The 20981-nt window shown below is 36.7% G+C and overlaps 1 protein-coding gene across 1 annotated transcript in view; it reads right to left on the reverse strand.

Moving 5' to 3' along the window:
• Positions 1 to 4200: 4200 nt before the first annotated feature.
• The window catches only part of Hmt4-20 (Histone methyltransferase 4-20), a 37138-nt gene continuing 20357 nt past the window's right edge, over positions 4201 to 20981 (reverse strand). The window contains exon 4 of the mRNA XM_067784638.1: positions 4201 to 4353. Within this exon, the coding sequence (XP_067640739.1) occupies positions 4339 to 4353 (15 nt within the window). The 3' untranslated portion in view covers positions 4201 to 4338. The remainder of the gene's footprint in view (positions 4354 to 20981) is intronic.

Here is a 20981-nt window from a genome sequence, read left to right on the forward strand (position 1 = left end):
TCGACTAGTCTACTTATTCCCCCCCCCCCCCGCGCCGGTTTGGGGGTTAGAATATACCCGCGGTAGGTATGCGACTAAAATACCGGATTCAAGGCTTTTTGTTAAGCGCAGCCCTTTCAGGTTGCCAGCGCAATACATAGCTTCTCCAAACCCCATTGTCTATCTCACCTATCCGTGGCGAATCTTGTTTCATTAACAGCCGAGGCTCTGGCGACTCCGAACTCCTCATGGATCTAGGGGGTGGAGGGCGGTATGGCCCAGAAGGTCGCATGTGGTCATAACCAATCGTTCCCGAGATGGTCGGGCTTGGTACCGGAACGTACCGGATCTGCGTCCAGCAAAGGACCATCAACTCTCAAACCCCGAGGCCTTCGGGGGGTGTCCTTATCGTCCTTATTAACAACAATACTGGGCGTGATATACGTCGGAGAAGATTTAGGCAGAGCTAAGAAGCTTTACTGGGCATATATACAATCGGAGTGTTTGCCAAACAATTTTAGTTATGCCTACACACGCTGCAAAAGTGTTTTCATCAGAAGGAGTTGCACATATGCTGCGGGCTCTCAATTTAAGCTCATACGAATTTCGAAATTGAAAAACCATCAACTCCGCAGGGATAGTCGAGCACCAAGATCCTGCTGTTGTACAATTTGTTTAACCTAATGCTGAATGGTGCAATCTATTACAAGATCGTACAATTGAAGGCGTATGTTGATGCTATTGATATTGACGGATATAAAATACGAGACTGCAAAGACTTCTTCCATCTGGAAATCAGCATCGACAATTTCAGCTTTCAAATTATTCTTGAGAACTAGTGCTACATCGGACTGAGTAGGAAAGTGAAAAGTAAAGTCTTCTCTCGACGATCCAACCGCACGCTTTATAAGTCTTTCATCATATTCGCTAGCTAGCTCCGTGATGCGAAATATGTGTATCGAAAGAGGCTTAATAATATATGCTGTTTGACCTTTACGCAGACACGAGCATAATGCAACGAATGAATAAAAGCTCAAAGGCTCCGCTGGATAGGCCATGTTATAAAGATGGAAAAACACGATCCAGCTCAGAAAGTATTCCATACGGTACCCGGATTTGTAAGCAGAGCAAAGAGACCTCCACTAAGTTGAGAGAAGCAGCTGGAGAAAGGCTTTATCTCCTAGGGGTTGAAGTTCAACCACAACGGTGATAACTTTACTGCAAACAAATAATTTCGGGTTTTTTGAGAAGAGCTTCGTCGGTTTCTTATCGGTACCGAAACGTTTTTGTTTTATTATTTGCTTATTATCAATATGAGTTATCGCATTTTTGACCGGCTTATCTCCCAGTCATTGGTTTCTTATCTGTTTTATATAAGAAATCGATAACTACTTGATATTAAATCGATAATTTTTTGTTCACAAATAGATAAATTTACACAAAAAAATTGATAACTCTTCGATAACACCCCCCTAACAACATCCCTGCAAAAATTGTTGGATTACGTGCCCCATTTTCTTCATGTTGGAGTACTCTAACAATACTCCTTTGCAATGCGTTTGCGGACCACCATCAGCCGATCATTGCTCGTTTTTTAACGACCGTGATCACGACACGATGACGATCGAACAGAGTTGCCAAAAGTAAAATATTGCATACAAATAACTGATAATAAAATTTTACTATGGCAACTCTGATAAAATGTAACCGCGCATTGGTTTTATGTATACATACTATAGTATAAAGAAATATTAGTTTCTTTATTCACGCAAATGCTAAATAACATAAGAATATTCGTAGTAAAAAATAGAAAAGTTGTATTGCCCCTCTTCATTTACTTTCATTTTAAATTAAATTCACTCCGATAATTCTTTCCGACACAATTCCTCTTTAGTACTTTGGCATATGATCTCCTGTGGGTGCTCCATGGAGTACTACAGTGAAAGTACTTTGGAAAGTACTCTCACGTATGTACTCTATGGAATACTCACAAACAAAGCGAGATTGGGATCACCTACTCCTCTCCTAGGACATCGCAACGTTAATTGGAGCACATTTTTTGTATGAATACAGATTAGTTTTGGAACACTCCTATACTCCCAAAGGAGTATTCCTTACATTATTTATGGAGTACTCGCGTTTTTTGAAGGGATGCTAACACTGCGATAACAAATCCATAAGTTTCTGATAGTATATCGATAACCTTTGTTAGAAATTTGTAACACTTCGATAATAAATCGTTAACTCGTCATATCTCACCTCTCCTGGAAAGAGTTTCCTCTGGCTACTGCAGGAATTACATAGGCCGTTTATTCTTTTGTTCAAAGTGTCCGTCTTACTATTTTTTCTGCTTAGCAGAATGAGTGGATATGTATATTGAGTGCACATTCCTTTTATTCCAAGATAACACATTTTGAACAAATAGTTACATGTTTCAATACTGGTGCCGACTCATAACATACGATCACTGATTATAACATACATACAATAGCAAACAATAAATCTCGATTCATTTTGAATGAATTGCTCTTTTTTTTTAACATATTTTGACGAATATTAGTATCACTAACCGATACTACCATCACTAAGCCGATACTAAGCAGTATGTACATAAAAAAAATCAATCATCTACACACAGCGAAGTAGTACTCACATATACACACGAATATGGATACAAATTACACATATACTTGTACATAGCTGGTAAACTAGCATCAGGTTCACGAAATTACTAGACCTTAGGAGAAATGAGTGAACGAGGAAACCGAAGAGTATAAAAGCAGCACAAGCTGAGACATGACTAATCAGTTTGATTTAAGCACGCTATTGGTTGCGAAGTATAAGTGTTATTGTGAAGTACTCTCAAAGTGGTCTATAAAGACCATTTTGCGTTATTGAATATTGGAGTTATTTATTCAACAGTTTAGCGATACGAATGTTAGTAGAAGGTGTAAAATAAGTGGAGATTTCCTAAATTCGTTATAATATTTTACAGTCATAATAAATATAATTGGTTGTAAAAATAACAAAGAATATTCAATTTAGCGATTACGTTTAATTTCTCGTTCATGGATATCATTTTGCCGAATTCAAAACAAGTTGTATATAACATATCACTAATAGCGTATTAAAATCAAACCGGCTTATTACTCCTTCCGCTGCTTCAATACTCTCAGTTGCATCGTTCCCCTATTTCTCCTTGAGTCTAGACTTTCCGCGAACCGCCTTCGCGAACAGTTGTCTCATAGTTGCTTATATATCTATATACAGGTATATGTGTGAGTAATGTCATCTTCGCTCTTAGCATTGATGTTTACATGACTGCTTGCTTTGAAGTTGTGCTTTTATTTACTATCAGCATAGTTATTTATCGAAATTCTAATATACGCCACAACATGTACATATATAATCCAAAAACCATGTTTTTACGTGACGAGTCATAAGAGCGCTGATGTTACGATTTGGCCTCTCTTTACATAACAAATTCTGCCGATTATCATACGCTAACTATCGAAATCCAACTATCTGGATTATTTAACTCGCGATTTAAAATCGTTTTAAGCAGCATATTTATAAAAAAAAAATTTCATTAACTCACAATACTTTTTTCGAAAAAATGAATTTTTTTTATTTATGTGCTTTCATTTTATGTATTTTAATAATATTATGTACATACTATATATATAAGTATATGTTTTCCTTTTTCTAATTTTATAAAACTTTTTGCCTGCTTATACTTCAGTTTAAGTCGTTTTACAGATTTAATACTACTTTTAACAACCGAATTTTATTACAAATATTTTTTAGCTAGTGCGGCTTATTTATGCATATTTATATATACATACATATAATACATAATTGTATGTACAAATCTAATCTTCGAAGCATGTTCACAGTGGAAATATTAAATTTTATTTTATATGAACTTTAATTGAATTTTTAATTTTTATTTTTGAACATTTTAGCTATACATGATTTGAATTCGATTGATTTCTATTCTTAATTTCTTTACCATTAAATTATTTGAATAATTATTGTTATTAGGATTTTCGCTATTGCTATTTTTAGATGTTGTTGTTGTGGCTTTTGCTATACTAGCGCTAGTCTCTTTCATTACTTGATTTTTCAAATATATATTTTTATTCTTGTTGTAATTTTTATTTTTCTGATTACCAAAATCATTCACAGAAATTGTTTTGTGGCCTTTGCGACTATTCATGTACGCGTTGTAGTTATTGCATTTGCTATCGCACTTAATTTGATTAATAAATAAAATATTTTCTATCGGTGCATCATTATAAGAACTACAGGTCATCAATTCATTTCTGTAATTTTTTGAATATTTTTCTTTATAATTATCTATGAATAGTCCATCTGCAATAATATAAAAAAGAAAAATGAAGCGTGTACTAAAAAAACAAGTTACATAAACAAATATCTTTTACAAGAACTGCGGAATAACCAAGGGGAATTCAGTACAAGCCCCCAAATTCTAATTTGAGGCTAGATGTTGTTATCCCAACAGCTGATTGCTTCTTCTTGATTATTTTGCACACAACACACCTTGTATAGATTCGCCTTGTATACAAGGTGATGGCAAAGCGAGATCAACTAATTCGCCGTGCAAAAGAATGCCAAATCCAAGGCGAATCTATACTAGGTGGTGGCAAAGCGAATTCAAACAATTCGCCGTACGGAAGAATGTCAAGTCAAAAGAAAATTTTCATTGATTTCGATTAACTGACATGTTGTAGTACAAGGCGCTGTATGGAAAATTATCAAGAAGAAGCAATCAGCTGATGGGATAACACCACCTGTAATGAATTCGCCTTGGCCAAATCAAAAGAAAACTTTCATTGATTTCGATTAACTCCAAGGCGAATTCAGTACTAGGTGTCGTTATCCCAACAGCTGGTTGCTTCTACATGATTATTTTCCATGAAGCGCCTTTCACTTTAATATGTCAGTTAAACGAAATCAAATACAATTTTCTTTTGACTCTTCAGCACGGCGAATTGGTTGAATTCGCTTTGCAACCACCTGGTATGGATTCGCCTTGATTAACACACATATTGTTGTATAAGGCGTTGTATGAAAAAAAAAAATCAAGAAGAAAAAATCAGCTGTTACCGAATTCGCCTTACCTTGTTGTATAGATTCGACTTGGGAAATCTAAATACATTCTGCGAGTAAACAGTTTATCGAAAAAAGATTATAATATACTTTTTTCCAAAATATAAAGCGACACAAACAGAAAATCTAACATGTAATGATACAACAAATCACAAACAATAAATAGTTAAAAAAAAATCAATTAAAAACATAGTAATCACTGCAATTAAATTACTGCAATTAAAAATTTAAATATATGGGGAATTCTTTGTCAAATCAGCCACCCCTCTGCCAATTTCAATTTTGTGAAAAAAATCGTTTAAGCACACGAAAAAATTCGCCAAGAAGTGTATTTTTTATGCCGTTAGGTGTTATTTTAAAAATAAAGTTCTATAACCTGAAAAAAACTGTCTAAAGTGAGGCATCTCGCAAAAAAGTGCCATTTTTAGTCAAAAATGATCGAAAAAAATATAATTCCTCAATAATAATGACCAAATTACTTATTAGAAATATTGTGAGGGTAGCTAAACAAGAATCCGATGTCAAATTTCAAATTCAGGATGGCGCCCGACATACAGAATTTAGTAGAAATGGATCAACAGTAAGAAAAATGCTGTCCGCCATCTTGAATTTGAAATTTGATATTGGATTTTTTTTAGATTAAAAACCCTTACTTTTAGAAAACTCCTAACGGCATAAAAAACTACACTTTTTGATGAATTTTTTCGTGATCAAAAAATTTTTTTTCCAAAATTGAAATTGGCAGAGGGGGTGGCTGATTTGACAAAGAATTCCCCATATATAAAAAATTGGTTTGCGAAAGTATATAAATCAAAATAGCTTAACAAAACAAATTAGAGCCTTAAAAATTTTAACTGCTATACTTGATTGTAATCAAAAATAATTATTTTGACTTTGATTAAAAAAATTACAATTGCAATCATCAATTGCAGAAAAAAAAACGTGAAAAATTTCGGAAATTTTTGTACTGAATTTTACGGACAGCCTTTTTAATGTCGCTCTAATAAGTCGTAGGTTTTAGAGAAACGTTGCTTGAAGCTGAACTGAAGCGTTTTCATTAAAATACTGTGACGAATATTAGTATCACTAAGCGATACTACCATCACTAAGCCGATACTAAGCAGTATGTACGTAAACAAATCAATCATCATCTACACACGTACATACAAGGCAGCAGGGAGATACTCACCATCAGCCGAAGTAGTACTCACATATACACACGCATATGGCTATGCGAGACTGTAAACTACAAATATACATGTACATATATGGTTGGTAACCAGGCATGGAGTTCGCGGTTACTAGATCTTAGGAGAAATGGGTGAGCGAGGCAACAGAGTATGGAAGCAGCGAAAGCTGATTCGTTACAATACATATGACTGAAACTAATGTAAATCAACGATGAAAAGGTAGAGATATAAGGGAAAAAATATTGAAATAAAAAAACAAACAGACAATTCTCTCAGCATACGAAGCGTAGTAAACATAGAAAATATTCCATGGTTTCTAGACCAAATATACCACACTCAGAGAACGCACCACTTGAACAAGTAATATCCATTGAATCCGATCCTCGTGTATAATTTGGATAAGAATTATCCTAAAACTAATAGTCGCTTTGAAATTTTTATGGCAGATGAAGAGGATTTCCCTGCTATTAATGATAGCGTTGATATTTCTCCAGATAAGGAAGATTATATTAATCGTAGCCTTATAAGAAAAAAATATTTTTGTGATATTGTCAAAAAAGGTGATGAGAGATTACAGCGTTAAGCGGTTCGTAGGGAAAATTTTTAGAGTTCAGTTAATAGAAAACATGGTTACCCGTTTATTCAACTCAGTTGAATATCAGAAAGGTCGTGTTTCTGAATTTGAAATATTATTGACTGCTTTGATTAATGTTACTCAGAAACTGGCGTTAAGTCATCAGGATTCTGACATTGTTAAAGAAATTCAACTTATTAAAGAACAGTTTGATAATATTAAAGCTAAGGATGATTTAAATGTAATTAATCTACATTCTCATGATGATGATGTTACAATATTCAATCCTTGAAAGCTAATTTAGATTTTATTGAGTATTAATTTAATAAATATAATATAGGCATTGCTTGTTTAATCGTTTGTCTGTCCCATGCATGAAATCACGTTCGCTGTCTCTTGGGGTCAACATGACCCCAATGAAACGTCAATACAAAATAAAAGGAATGTATATAAATACTGTCCGTTTTAAATTTAAAATTTAACGACGATTCCCCGAAATTTGATTTTTCTTCTTTTTACGCCTTCCTAACGCCATTTCAGTGTTTGGGGTTGAAGTGAAAACATATAATTCAGTAATTGCTACTGCCGGTATAGTATTAAATTGAAGTTTTCAGTGAAGATGTGCCTCAAGATATTGAGGAAGTGTTTTCTGACTTTGACGAATGCGATTATATCGAAGTGATACATTCTCAGAGGAAGAGGATGGAACCGAAGCAGAAGAAGGTAAATGCCGATCAGCTATATGGTAAGAATGGACGTGCATGGAGTACTCGATGTAGCCCAGTGACTCAGCCAAGAATAGCCAATATCGTACGTGAAAACCAGGGAATACCCAGCCGACACGCTCAAGATATTCTGAATCCAATATACGTATTTCAGGATATAATCAGACTGACAATCGTCCAATTTATCCAGCAGTTACTGCTATTACGATTCGACGATTTTCGCACACGACAAGAGAGACTTGCTTCCGATAAAATTGGTGTTGTTCGAGATATTTCGGATATGTTTCAGGCTCGTCTAAAGGACATATATAAACCTTCTGCCTATTTAACTGTAGATGAACAGCTAGTGAGCACTCGACTGCGTTGTTTGTTCCCTCAATACCTACCATCAAAACCAGGAAAGTGCGGTATCAAAATATTTTGGTGCAGTGACGCAACAAACAGTTATCCAATGAAAGGCGAAATATATATTGGTCGTCAACCAAATACAGACAGAGCACAAAACTACGCAATTTCCCAAGTAAACAGAATAACTGGGCCGTGGCTTCGAAAAGTTAAGTGTTCAATTCGGCTGACATCTAATATATTGGCTTATTCTCTTCTCATATACTTTTTATAGCTCGAAGTTTACCAATGGATAGTTTTTTCATAAGTTTTGAGTTAGCTGAGCAAATGATAACACAAAACATTACTATTGTAGGAACATCGCGGAAGAATAAGGCAGATATACCCCAAAGAGCTTTTATCAGTAAAGGGAAGACAGGCAGAAACTAGCATCTTTTGCTTCAACAAAGATTTGACTTTGGTTAGTTAGATTCCAAAAAAAAAAGGAAAAATTGTTATTATGCTATCTACTCTGCATCACACTTCAGAGGTTGATTCCGAACAAAAATATAAGCCTTTCATTATCTTAGAGTATAACCAATATAAACGCGGCGTCAATACTCTGGCTGGTTTCTACATATACATGCAAGAGAAAAAAAGCTTTTACAATATGATCAAACTGATTGCCGTAGCTGCTTATAATTTGTATAACATCAAATTCCCTAATTGGAGCACTACGAAACGCAAACTATTTCTACAAAAACTTGGTCGAGAGCTATAGGATCCGCCTATTTGTAGAACGTCTGACGAACGCCAATATCCGCAGCATGTGCCATACGCCAAATGGGATATTCAGTGATAGGAGTATCACAGACGTCCGAGCCATCAAATTCTCGGAAACGTTTGCGATGCGCGCAATGTCCTCGTGCTAGAAACCCACTTGTAATAAGCATTCTTGCATGATACGCAGCAAATGCATAAGTGCCGAGGAGGACCAAGCTCCTCATGGAACTTGGGGGTGGGGAGGGAGGGATGGCCTGAAGGTTCAATGTGGCCATATAAATCGTTCCCGAGATGGTCGGGCCAGCACCTTAATGGTGCTGTTACCGGAGCGTATCGGATCTGTATCCGACAAAGGACCATCACATCGATAACACTCCCCAAAGCTTTCGGGGAGTAACCTAATCGCTACAACAACAACAACAACAGGACCACAGCGAGAACGAGATGGATTCGGATTAAATTCGTTTGAAAATCTTAACTTATACCACAATTTTTTTTTAATTTTTTAATAAATGACGTTTTTCTAAGGAATGATAAATAACTAGACCTATATTTCCTCAAAAACACTTGGGGTTAGTGTGGCCCCAAAGGACAACAAGTGTAGGTTTGGCCTATGAGGCTTAGGGAATTATTGTAGGATTCCAATCATTTCGAAAGCGTTTTTGGGTTTTCAAGGATGTCCTAGAAGCTGGATTACGTGAGAATCGAGGAGAAATAATTATACCAAATAAAAGTGGCTTGGGTTCAAATGGACTCCAAGGGACAGACAAACGGTTAAGCGAATTTTTTATTCTTCTTCAAAAATGCACAGAAAAATTCAAAATTATAATTTAGATAATAAATATAGAAATGATGGGTATGGTGGAGTTGGTATTGCGGTCAAAAATACCATTAAATTTAGAAGTTCCTTTTACTGCAGTTTTTAATGTTGTTATAATAGAGACAAACAATTTAAATCCTAATTTAACTATTTGTTCAGGTTACTTTCCGACTAATGTTGATGTTAATGATTTTAGCAATGATATGCATACAATTTTAAATTTTCTAGAGAAGGTTCTAAATCCATTTATACTTGGTGACTTTAATGCGTGGAGTACTCAATGGGCTGACTCTTTTGATTCTTCTGGTGGTAATAACTTATTTGGTTTGGTAAATAATTCAATTTTTTTAGTATTAAATAATGGTGATTATACATATCAAAAAGATGTGACGGTGGATCAAGGCTCAGTACTTGATTTATCTTTGTCCAATAGTAGTTTGGCAATTCATTGGGAAATAGATAAAACAAGAATTGGAGGTAGTCATCATTTCCCAATAAAAATTAGTGCTAGCACTAGTCTTAAAGTACCTACTTCCTTCCCAGCTAAAAATAAATTGTTTAATGCGTTAAGTTGTTCTGAATGTGATCCGACGATTGCACGATTATGTCAACATGACCTGACCCTCCAATAGACGCATTATTTTCTAGAAGAAACAGCTATCTCCCAAGTCGTTCTGGCATCTCTGCCTCGCGCGTCCTGGTACTGCCACCGAACATGTCCACGGTCACTCTGTATACGAGGTGAAACAAACATATGATGCAAATATTGAAGATCTTAGGGATAAAATAGAAAAATAAAAGCTTCTAACCACCTACAAAGCCGGCTGCTCATGTGCTACGCGTCATCGGTCTAGTTACCAGTTCTAAAAGATACACACTGAAAAAGGCTGTAGGCCTGCTGAAATGCTGCACTCAGGGATGTTTTCTTATGATCCCAGAACCTCATCTACATAGTGAGGCAAAAGAGCTCAGGTCAAGCAATTTGTTCCCCCATCTTCAAAAGGTAAGTATCCGAAGCTTATAAACAGGACTTATGTATGATTGATATTTGGGTTACCAGATTTAAAAAAAAAAATTATTATTTCATCGAGTTTCGGTGATTATTAAACTGGCCGTACCAGCAATATTTTGGGATCAAAATTAAATCCGTGCAAATTCCCTTTGTCTACAGTTTGTTTCCAGTATATAACAAAATTACAGCAACCACATGAAAAGTTTAAATTTCTTTTGAAAATACCTCTTCACAGGCGCAAAATTTTCAACATCAAACATAAGCTACATGTCGACGAAGGCCCATAAATTTATGAAGGATGATTTGGGATTCCATTTGCCAAGTGACAGTGACAGTACCTTTTAAGAGCGCGGCAAATTCCGTATGCCCGTGTTGACATTGATAATATAATCGGTAATTTGGAAGAAATTATTAAATCAATGCCATCTTCCCATTGTATGTGCCAAATCAAATGGAATGAGGGATCAATTAAAAAAGACTTGGCATTCAACAATACCCTTGATGTTGTACGAATTAGATAGATAATAACGACAATTATAAAATTTTCCCAAAACTTACGGATTCCCACCTTCCCCCGAACAACTTTGACAAGATGAGCAATTCCGTTTACGCCGGTCTAAAGATTATACAAGACCTTTAACTTTTTGAACATGAGACGAAAGTTTTTAGAGTCGGTCAAGCAAACGCAAACCTCCGTAAAGCAGATGGAAGATTTCTTCGATGATTTTGACAGTAAAAACTTACAACGATAAAAACCCGTTGAGAAGGCTAATTAAGCGAGACTCTTGACAAGAAAAAAGCGGATATTGGAACAAATTAAACGTTCGAAAATAAGATTTATGATAACATTGTAGGATTAATTCCAGCGATACCCAGCGTTGAGCGTCGTGATGTTTGGCAAGCTGAATGTGGACGCTTTAGTAAACTTTTTTTAGAAGGCACGCGTGAGCCAAGGCATCAATATGAATCAAACTGATTGCTAATACTCTTGCTAATGAGGAGCTCCCTGAGTAGGTGCGACCACAGCGAGGTGGCTCGGACCTCCCGGAGAAAGTCCCACAACGCAACAACACATGGACAAGTCACAATGAGCCGGTGCATGGAGTCGGATCGGACCTCCCGAGGAAGTCCAGCAACGATTAAGCCAAAGTAACAAAGAAAGTCCCACAACACAACAACACATGGACAAGTGACAATGAGCTGGTGCATGGAGTCGGATCGGACCTCCCGAGGAAGTCCAGCAACGATTAAGCCAAAGTAACAAAGAAAGTACAGTGAAAGTGAAAAATGGGCACAACTCATGTGTAAGTCTGCTTTCGAGCCAGCAATAGTTCCTCTTAGAATTGCAACGAACTATCAGCCGTACGATGAATTCCGTCTTGTGAGCCGGTCGGACCAGTTCTTCGAAATAAGTGCGGGTACATGAGGTGGTATCTCGAAATATTCCGGGTCTGCGCACACAGATCATCGTCTATATAAAGTTAGGGAGTGATCAAATGTTCCCTGAATGGTTCACAGACCACCGGATGAAATTTTTGGAATTTATGGTCACCGTCTTTCTGTAAAAAAATGCGAAGTAGATGGCCCGGCCGGAAGAACAGGAGCAACCACGACGACGCGCCATTTAAAAAATTTCAAAAATTTTACGCTGAAGCTAAAGTAAGAGAAATTACAAGTTTGGTTAAGAACCCAAAATGTGTTCCGGATATGGAAAACGAGGAAACCGGTAATATAAATTAAGTAAAATAAAAATTTAAATTATTATTTAATGAAGTTTCTATATTATTTTATAGATTCCTCGGCTTCTTAACTTTTCAGGAGGTAGCGCTGATTGCTACTGATTACATTTTTTCCTATGCTGAGAAGGATTATCTCCTAAACAGACGTGTTTTTGATTTCATCGCTTATGTGGCTAATTAAAATGTTCAGAAAATTTTAAATAAACATAATAAATATAAATCAACACAACAGTGCTGAAATTAGTACAAATAAATAAATTAGCTAATACAGAAAATTAACTAACAAATGAGTGAAATATAGCAAAAATATACATGCAAAAGTGCTTTGTTGCACGAAATTTGGAATCATTCTCATATTAGATCAGAGGACGATGACAATGCAATTCGCAGGACAATGAAAACTCATTTGATGTCAGCTATTGTGACCAGGATTGTGAAAAGGATATTGAACTTTGGCTGCGGGCCAATTACGGGTTTCCAGTTGAATAACTCAAAAACGAATGCTCTGGCGGCATTTTCTCAGAGTGGATTTTTTGTTGTTATAAAGAAAAATCAAATTCTCGCCATGCAATTAGTATGGAATACCGAATTTAAGCCTAATATTTTTGGCTGCAACAGTTTTCTGGATATTAAAAAATCAAACAGTTTCAAAATAAGGATTAAAATGTAATTTATGAATATAAATACCAAAATATTTATGGACCAACTGGTGGCACAAGTTTTGCTATAAATCTTAACTATTTACAATGGTTATTGCAAAATTTACAAATTTAAAACTCTTCAAGATTGTATATGTTTGTAAAGCTTTCGGACTGAGTCGCTGATTTTGTCAATTTACACTATGCGAAACATACCTGTTAAATTTGAATTGCTTTCCGTAAAAAGCAATTACTAATTGATTACCATTAGAAAAAAATCAAAAATAATCAAAAGTAATCAAACGAGGCGTTTTTGATTACTTTTGATTATTTTTGATTTTTTCGATTATTTTTGATTTTTTTAGATTTTTAAAATTTTTTTTTATTTCCCGCTTTGTTGAAAGAAAAATTCTAGTTGTTGCATGCACGGGATAATTTCGTAAGCGCTTACCGAGGCGAACATATACACATGCAACATATAGGGCGAATGGTATATGAGCGTTGATCTAAACATATTCTCCGGTAAGGATATACACGTGCATAATTTGCTACACTCATTATATAAAATAATAACGATCCTCTATGGTTCATCCTTAAGTCAAGCCAATTTTGTTTTGTATACAAAATTAATATATCCACTATTTTGGATTAATTTATGGCTATGCACTGATTGTTTTGTAATCAGAGTTTATCATATTGTTCGCTTTATTTTAGTAATATTGGTTTCATATCATCGCCAGTGTGGGGCAATGTTCTCCAACAAATGGTGGGCTGAAAAAAATAGGTCTGGGTGATTTATGTACTAGCATGGACATTTGGAAAACACGAAGTGCGTTGAAAGAAATTGCATGTAGAATTTATTCCGTGCATGCAACAAACCAAAATTTGTCTTTCAACAAAGCGGAAAAATAATCAAAAGTAATCAAAAAAATCAAAAATAATCTAAAGTAATCAAAAAGGACTTTTTTGATTGCTTTTGATTATTTAAATTTTTATTTTTTTTTTATTTTTTCAATAATCGTAAAAAATCATTTTTTTTATTATATTTTTAATTAATTGAAAAATAATCATTAAAAATAGAAAATAATGGCAAGTAATCATTAAATGGCGTTTAAAGAAAATAATCAATGGAACGGCTAATCATTACCATTAGTAATCAATATTTAACAGGTATGATGCGAAAAAAGAATTTCAAATATATACAAAACAGAAAAGCTTAAATGCGAGTAAATTTACTTTCAAATCGAAGTACAGACTAAAACCCTCGTTTGTTAACAGATATATAGCGAAAATGTGAAGTTGTGTAAGACTCCCAGACCGCCTGTTATAAAATTGTGGCAAAAAGCTTCAGAAGTTGAGAGTAAACTAATTTTATCCTACATTTGCCTGGAATAGAGCTTATTAAAAAACACAAATAATCCGCAAAATACATTACAAAAATTACTAGACGACTATAGTCAGTAGATTGGGTCAATTTATTAACCGAGATTGCGCCATCGATTTTTCGATAGGATTTGTGCTCAGGAAAAAAGTTCCACTACGCATAGCCAAAAAAATAATTTTCGAGCCTGCGAAATTTCATTTTTTTTTTTTGGGTCGGATAGGGCATGTTACAAAAAAGAAGGTAGTTCACCTAAAAAGTTTTTAACGTATTAAGGGATTTTTGATGTTCATAATGTTTGTTGTTTTGCCAGAAGCGTTGCCATACCGTAACTGTTTAAGGCGAAATTGTGGTTTTTCGGGATGGAGATTTCCTTTAGGATGAAAACGCAATGGTCATCTGGGACAATAATAATATGCTTTAGCACGATTTATATGCATACATATCGATTAAGAATACAGTAAAACATACAATTTTATTGAAAAATAGTGGATGATTACTCATACCTTGGTTAATAACTCATATCTTTATGGCACCGTGACCCCTAGAGAAAAAAAAATACACGAAAAATCCAGTTGTTCTAGCAGGGCCCTATTATCATGCCCCACAGTGGATATTTCTCAAGGCATGTTGAGAAAAAATGTACCTACAAAGTCTGCACATCTATGTCAATGCTAAAAGGGCACAGAATGCGTATAGGCGGGGCTGTCCCAAGGTGACTCTTGGTCCAACGGGCAAAAACACTCTCATAACTCGTGGCTAACCTGCAGAGCTTCAGGGTAATGTTCCCCTAAAAAATGGTTTAACAATTCCCTCCTGTTGTTGTTGTTGTAGCAGTGCTTCGCCTCTCCTAATAGGTGCGACCGATCACAAATTGTCATAAATATCCTCTAACGGGAGTCCAAGAAAACCTGCTGTTTCAACAGGGGTGGACCATAATGAAAGGGGTGTTAGAGGCTTTAGTACCACATTACAATTAAAGAGATGGTTGGTGTCATGTGGGGACACATTGAAAGCGAGGCATACATTTTATTTTGTATGTCGTGGTTGATTCTGGATAGGTAAGAGTTTAGCCTGTTACAGTATCCAGAACGAAGTTGAGCTAGAGTGACTCGCGTTTCCCTGGGGAGTATGCGTTCCTCTTCCGCAAGTTTAGGGTACTGTTCTTTGAGTACTGGATTCACCCTGACAATTCCTGGCACAAAGGTCCGACACCTGTTTGTGGAGTTCACTGCAGAACCTGCTTGTGTTTTTTTGCTTCATACGGCTGAGTTCTCACGTGCCGTATTTCCTAATAATGCTTACGGAGATGACTCCTTAAGCCGCTAGGTGTGTTGGCTAATCAATCAGATGTCTGTTGGGATGCCCAGGTTTCTGGGTATTTAACAGGAACTGTTTGGTTAGCATCTCATTTCTCTCCCTCATGGGGAGTATTCTCGCCTCATTATGTAGATGGTGTTCTGGGGACATAAGACAGCACGTGGTGGTTCTGTATTTTGGTAGGCCTGTAGCTTCTTCCGTTGAGTAGTTTTTAGGCTTGGCGACCATATAGGGGACGCGTAGCATGCAATCGGCTGGCCAACTGATTTGTATGTGGTAATGAGCATTTCTTTGTCTTTTCCCCAAGTACTGCCAGCAAGAGATTTGAGGATTTTATTACGGCTCTGGATTTTCGGTACAATTGCGGTTGCATGCTCACCAAAATGTAGATCACCCAAGATGTTGGAGTGTAGGACAGTCGGTAGCGTAGTGCCATCGACGTGGATGTTCAAAATGGTCGACATTTGGGACGTCTATGTTGTAAATAAGGTCGCGGAGTTAGTCAGTGATAATGCCAGGTTTCGCGAGGCGAAAAAACTGGAGAGACCCCTCCTAAAGCGCAAAGCTTGATTTATACAATAAATAAAAAAATGAAGACAATTTTTGTTGTTATATCGGCCTACTGATTTGTAAGATCGCGGGTTCGAATCGAGCTCAAGGCCTAACAATAATTTCTATAATTTTTCAATTAAGAAAAAATTTATCATAACAATAATAATGATAAAAAATTAATGTTAGGCCTTGAGCTCGATTCGAACCCGCGATCTTACAAATCAGTAGGCCGATATAACAACAAAAATTGTTAATACATCCCAGAGCACGGGGAAGTGTCAATAAAATATGACACTATGGCAGCATTGCCATCAAACAAGTCCAATTTTCACATCCATTCTGCAACAGATGTCGCAGTGTTGTGAATATCAATTGGCACGAACCAGAATAGCAGATTAATGAAGACAAACAAAAAACCGCTGTGATGGCTGAATGGTTATAGCAGCGGCGCCTAAACGTTGCCGATGAAGGAATTTAGCAGTTCCCGAAATGGATCTATACAACGAGCTTTGGCAGTTGTCTAAATTGTTTCTTTCTTCTATTCTTATTTAAAAATTTTTTCAATTAAGAAAAAATTTATCATAACAATAATAATGATAAAAAATTATTGTTAGGCCTTGAGCTCGATTCGAACCCGCGATCTTAAAAAAATGAAGCCAATTTATCAAGAAATTGCGGTGTCGGTTTATAAGGACCTCCTTTGAGAAAGCAATTGCCAAACGTGTATGTTTTGTCAAAATGTTCTGAGCAAACACTGAAGAAGGCTATATTCCTTTGCTTTGCATACTTCAATCCATATTTCTTCTACCAAAACAATTTTCGGGAGCTCGAAAAACTTATTAAAACCCTTCTTTTCTTCGTATTAAAAAATATCGTAGGCATTGGGCTCGTTTTTTTTTCTTTTTTATTTAAAATATTATAAAATCCATCAAAATTAGAAAAATTCGTAACATTTTTCAATCTGGTAGCTTGTTTTTTGGTAAAATTGTCATTATCCCCGCAAAAGTCAAGTGGCTAACGTCACACTAAATGGAACTACCTCCATTATTTTATCATGGGACAGGGTATACATATGAAATCTTTTTTAGTAGGTCATGAAAAAAACCTTAAAAATCAAAGTCGAAAAAAGTCAAAAAAATGAAAAAATTAAATTTCGCAGGCTCGGAATTTTTTTTTTCCTGACCGCAAATCCCATCGAAAAATCGATAGCGCGATATAGGTTAACTTTCGTCCATACGGGCTAATAGTCAGTAGGGGATCCGTGCGAAAAGTCGAAAATAAATATGTCGAAATTTTTGATTTTTCAAAATATGGAAATCAAATTTTGCCGAAAAAAAGTGTAGAAACAATTTTTTGTCGAAAAATATAGCAAAATGTAGAAAATCTTTTTGGTTAAAAAATTGCAAAATATGCACTTTCTTTATTAGGACTTAAATTTTTTTTATCTAGTTAACTGAGGTTTTGTATTTTAATTTGAAAAATATTGTAACGAATTTACTGAAATTCCGCTTATTCCAAATCTTCTGCTAACGTTCGAATCACTAAACTGTTGAATAAATAACACCACTATTCAATAATACAAAATGGCCTTTATTCAAGTCTTCACAATAACACAGATAGCGTGCTTAAATCAAACTGAATCATGATTGCTCAGATTGCGCTCTTTTATACTCTTCGATTTCCTCGTTCCATACTTCTAGGCGTTTCCAGAATTTACCTAGTTACCAGCTATAAAATTATAGCTACAGATGCACGTGTATATGTGAGTGATACTTGCACAAATAATTGCCTACTTTTGGGAGTATCTCAGATATATGCATAAGTTTGTGCGTTGCTCTCCGCTGCTTGTATGGGCATATGTGTAGACATAATGATTAATGTGCATACAAGTCACTGCTCAGTATCGGCTTAGAGATGATAGTAGCCCTTAGTGTTGCTAGTATTCGTCACACTGCCCTCCACCTAAGTCTTATCGTCCCGATCAGACAAATTTCCTGATCTAAACGCCGCTAACATCTCCAAATGAACCACTCTTCTATTTCGTGGTTTCCCAATGGTTTGTATGCGGTAGATGGTACGATCTTTTTCACAACTTTGTACGGGCCTTCCCAACTGCACCGCAATTTAGATGGAACACCTTTCATCCGGTGAGGGTTGTATAACAGTACCAAATCTCCCTCCAAGAAACCTTCCGAATTATTGTTCTCATCGTACCTGCGTTTCATCTTACTACTCATTGTCCTGGGTCGTTCCCTCGCACTCTGTTGTTTGGCCAATGAACTACTTTGTAGAGCTTGCTCTTGACGGATTGGCTTCACATAATCAGTATCGTTCTGAAGTTTCCCAACAGTAGTGCGCCCTGGCTTGAAACCACCCTTGCATTCTTTCTGGAAAATTCTTTCAGTCGTTTTAGTGCGTCCAATAGGGTTTGCCAATGCCAGTGTTTTTCTCGCAGGTACCTTCGGTTTTGATTTGTTTGGCCCATTCGTTCCATCAACCCTTGCCCGATCTGCTGTCTGTGACTTGTGGTTTTGTCGAATCTCTTTCACCAGCCCTCGATTACTGCTGAACCCTATTTCCAAACAGAAGTTAAGTGGCACATCCTGGTTCTCATAGCGCATAATCCTTCTCGGCATATCGATCCTGATGTCATGGTCAACTAAGAAGTCCACTCCCTATATGGCTTCATCGATCGCCGCCACAAAGAATTTGTGTAGAACCTTGACCTTTCCAATTAAGACTTCACATATCACTTCTCCCTGGACTTGGTTATACTCGCCAGTGACCGTACGCAACCTTGCTCCAGGTAATGGCTTTACTCTCCTGTTGACCAAATCAGATCGAATCAAGGAATGAGATGCGCCCGCATCTACAGTCAGTACACGTTCTTTGCCATCCATATTTCCTCTGGCGGTAAGACTGCTTGATTTCCTTCCAATTTGCGACACAGATATCACAGGACATTCAATAGCTGGATATAGCTCTCGATATCTACATCTTACTCGCTCTTGCTCATCCCCTCCAGCGTTGTTATTAAGACCACCCATGCTGTTGCAACCACTAGGTTCAAGATCGCAATGACGTGCAATGTGACCGGGTTTCCCGCATTTTAAGCATTCGATCTCCTTCACTTCGCTTTTGCGATCCTTTCAGCGCCTCCAATATTGTGTTCACCCAGTCTGGCCTTTATACCTCCACACGGCGTGCTTTGAACGCTGGCTTACACAGAAGCGAAGCTGTTTCCTGAATCAGAGCATGTGATACCGTTTCTGTGAATGTAGGTTTTGGGTTTGCGTATGTCGCTCGCTTCGTATTCCATTAATAAAGCTCTGGATTTTTACCCTTTCGGTATATTCCACGGGTGCGTCCGCATTCGCTAAATGTGCCAGCCTTTCAACATCCGACGCAAACTCTTGCAATGTTTCACCAGGCCTCTGGAAGCGATTCAGTAACTCCATTTGGTATATCTGTCTCCTGTGCTCGGTTCCGTATCGTCTCTCTAGAGCGCCGATCAATGCATCATAACAGTTGCGTTCGCCCTCTGCAATGGTTTGTAAGATCTCAGCTGCAGGCTGGCATTGAAACCATGAACAGTGCAGCTACTTTATCATCCGCATTCCAGTTGTTCACTGCTGATGTCTTCTCAAATTAAAGCTTAAAGACCTGGAAAGGAACATATCCGTCAAAAGATGGAGTTTTTACCTTCGGATTGCTTGCTGAAACAGCTGGGCGATTTATTTGCAACTCCTGTAGACGAACTCTTAAAGCTTCTACCTCGGCCTCGATTTTTTCCTGTCGGCCACTGAACCCTTCATGAAACTGGTTAGTTTCTCTTCCATGCACGCTTCCAGCTTAGATGATATACCGACTTCCTGCTCTTCAAGTTGTGTAGAGATCTGAGATGATATCTGCGCTGAAATTTCGAATATATATACGTGCTTCCTGTGATTCCAGTTGGGATGCCATATATCTTTTCTGTTCTTCCAGTTGAGTTTCCATCTTGGATGTAATCTGTGTCGACATTTCTGAAATACGCGTTTCTTATGCTTCAATCTTGGACGTTATACGGTTCCCCTGGGATTCCAATTGTGACGACATTTCGTTCAACACTGCTAGTATCGCGTTAGTGTCAACACTTGCCAATGGATTCGGAGTCTCTATGTTGTTGTTGTCTCTACTCTTCCATTTTAGTCGCTGGCTCTTCCACATCAGGATAAAAGACATACTCGTCTACATTAATTCCTTCCAACTCTAATGAGTAGTGATTAGTATCAATAGGACTCACGTTCGCATAATTTAACCTATTTTGGCTGCTGGCCTCGTCCAACTTCGGAATGTCGCTCCATAAAGTCAAAAAGTTATTCAATGTAATCCTTCGTTGAAATGTTGTTTTTTCTATAAATGTGTGTTGATTACTGTTTGATATAAAAAGGTTTAACGACCGGCTTTCAATTTTTTGTTTTTTTTTTTCGGTAACGTTTTATGAGACTGTGCACCATCTAACTCTTATCAAAGGTGGTATCAAAAGGCGTATTTCGATCTCCGTTTTTAAGATTCGAAAGCGGAAATTAAAAATTTTATTTCTGTCCGAAAAATTTTTACAAAAACCCACAAAATGGCCCCGAGAGGAACCGAAATATGTGGCCCGATGCATAGTTTTTTGCAAAAAATAAATATCTTGGGCCTTGGGCAGCGATTTGTCAAAATAACCCTGGGTGCATCCAACGCCTTTCTGCATTAATGTGTACAAAAAATCTGGCAAAACACAACAACCACATGAAAATTTGAACCGAAATGATATGACTGAAATT

The sequence above is a fragment of the Eurosta solidaginis genome, chromosome 4 (assembly GCF_040869045.1).
Source record: "Eurosta solidaginis isolate ZX-2024a chromosome 4, ASM4086904v1, whole genome shotgun sequence".
NCBI lineage: Eukaryota > Metazoa > Arthropoda > Insecta > Diptera > Tephritidae > Eurosta > Eurosta solidaginis.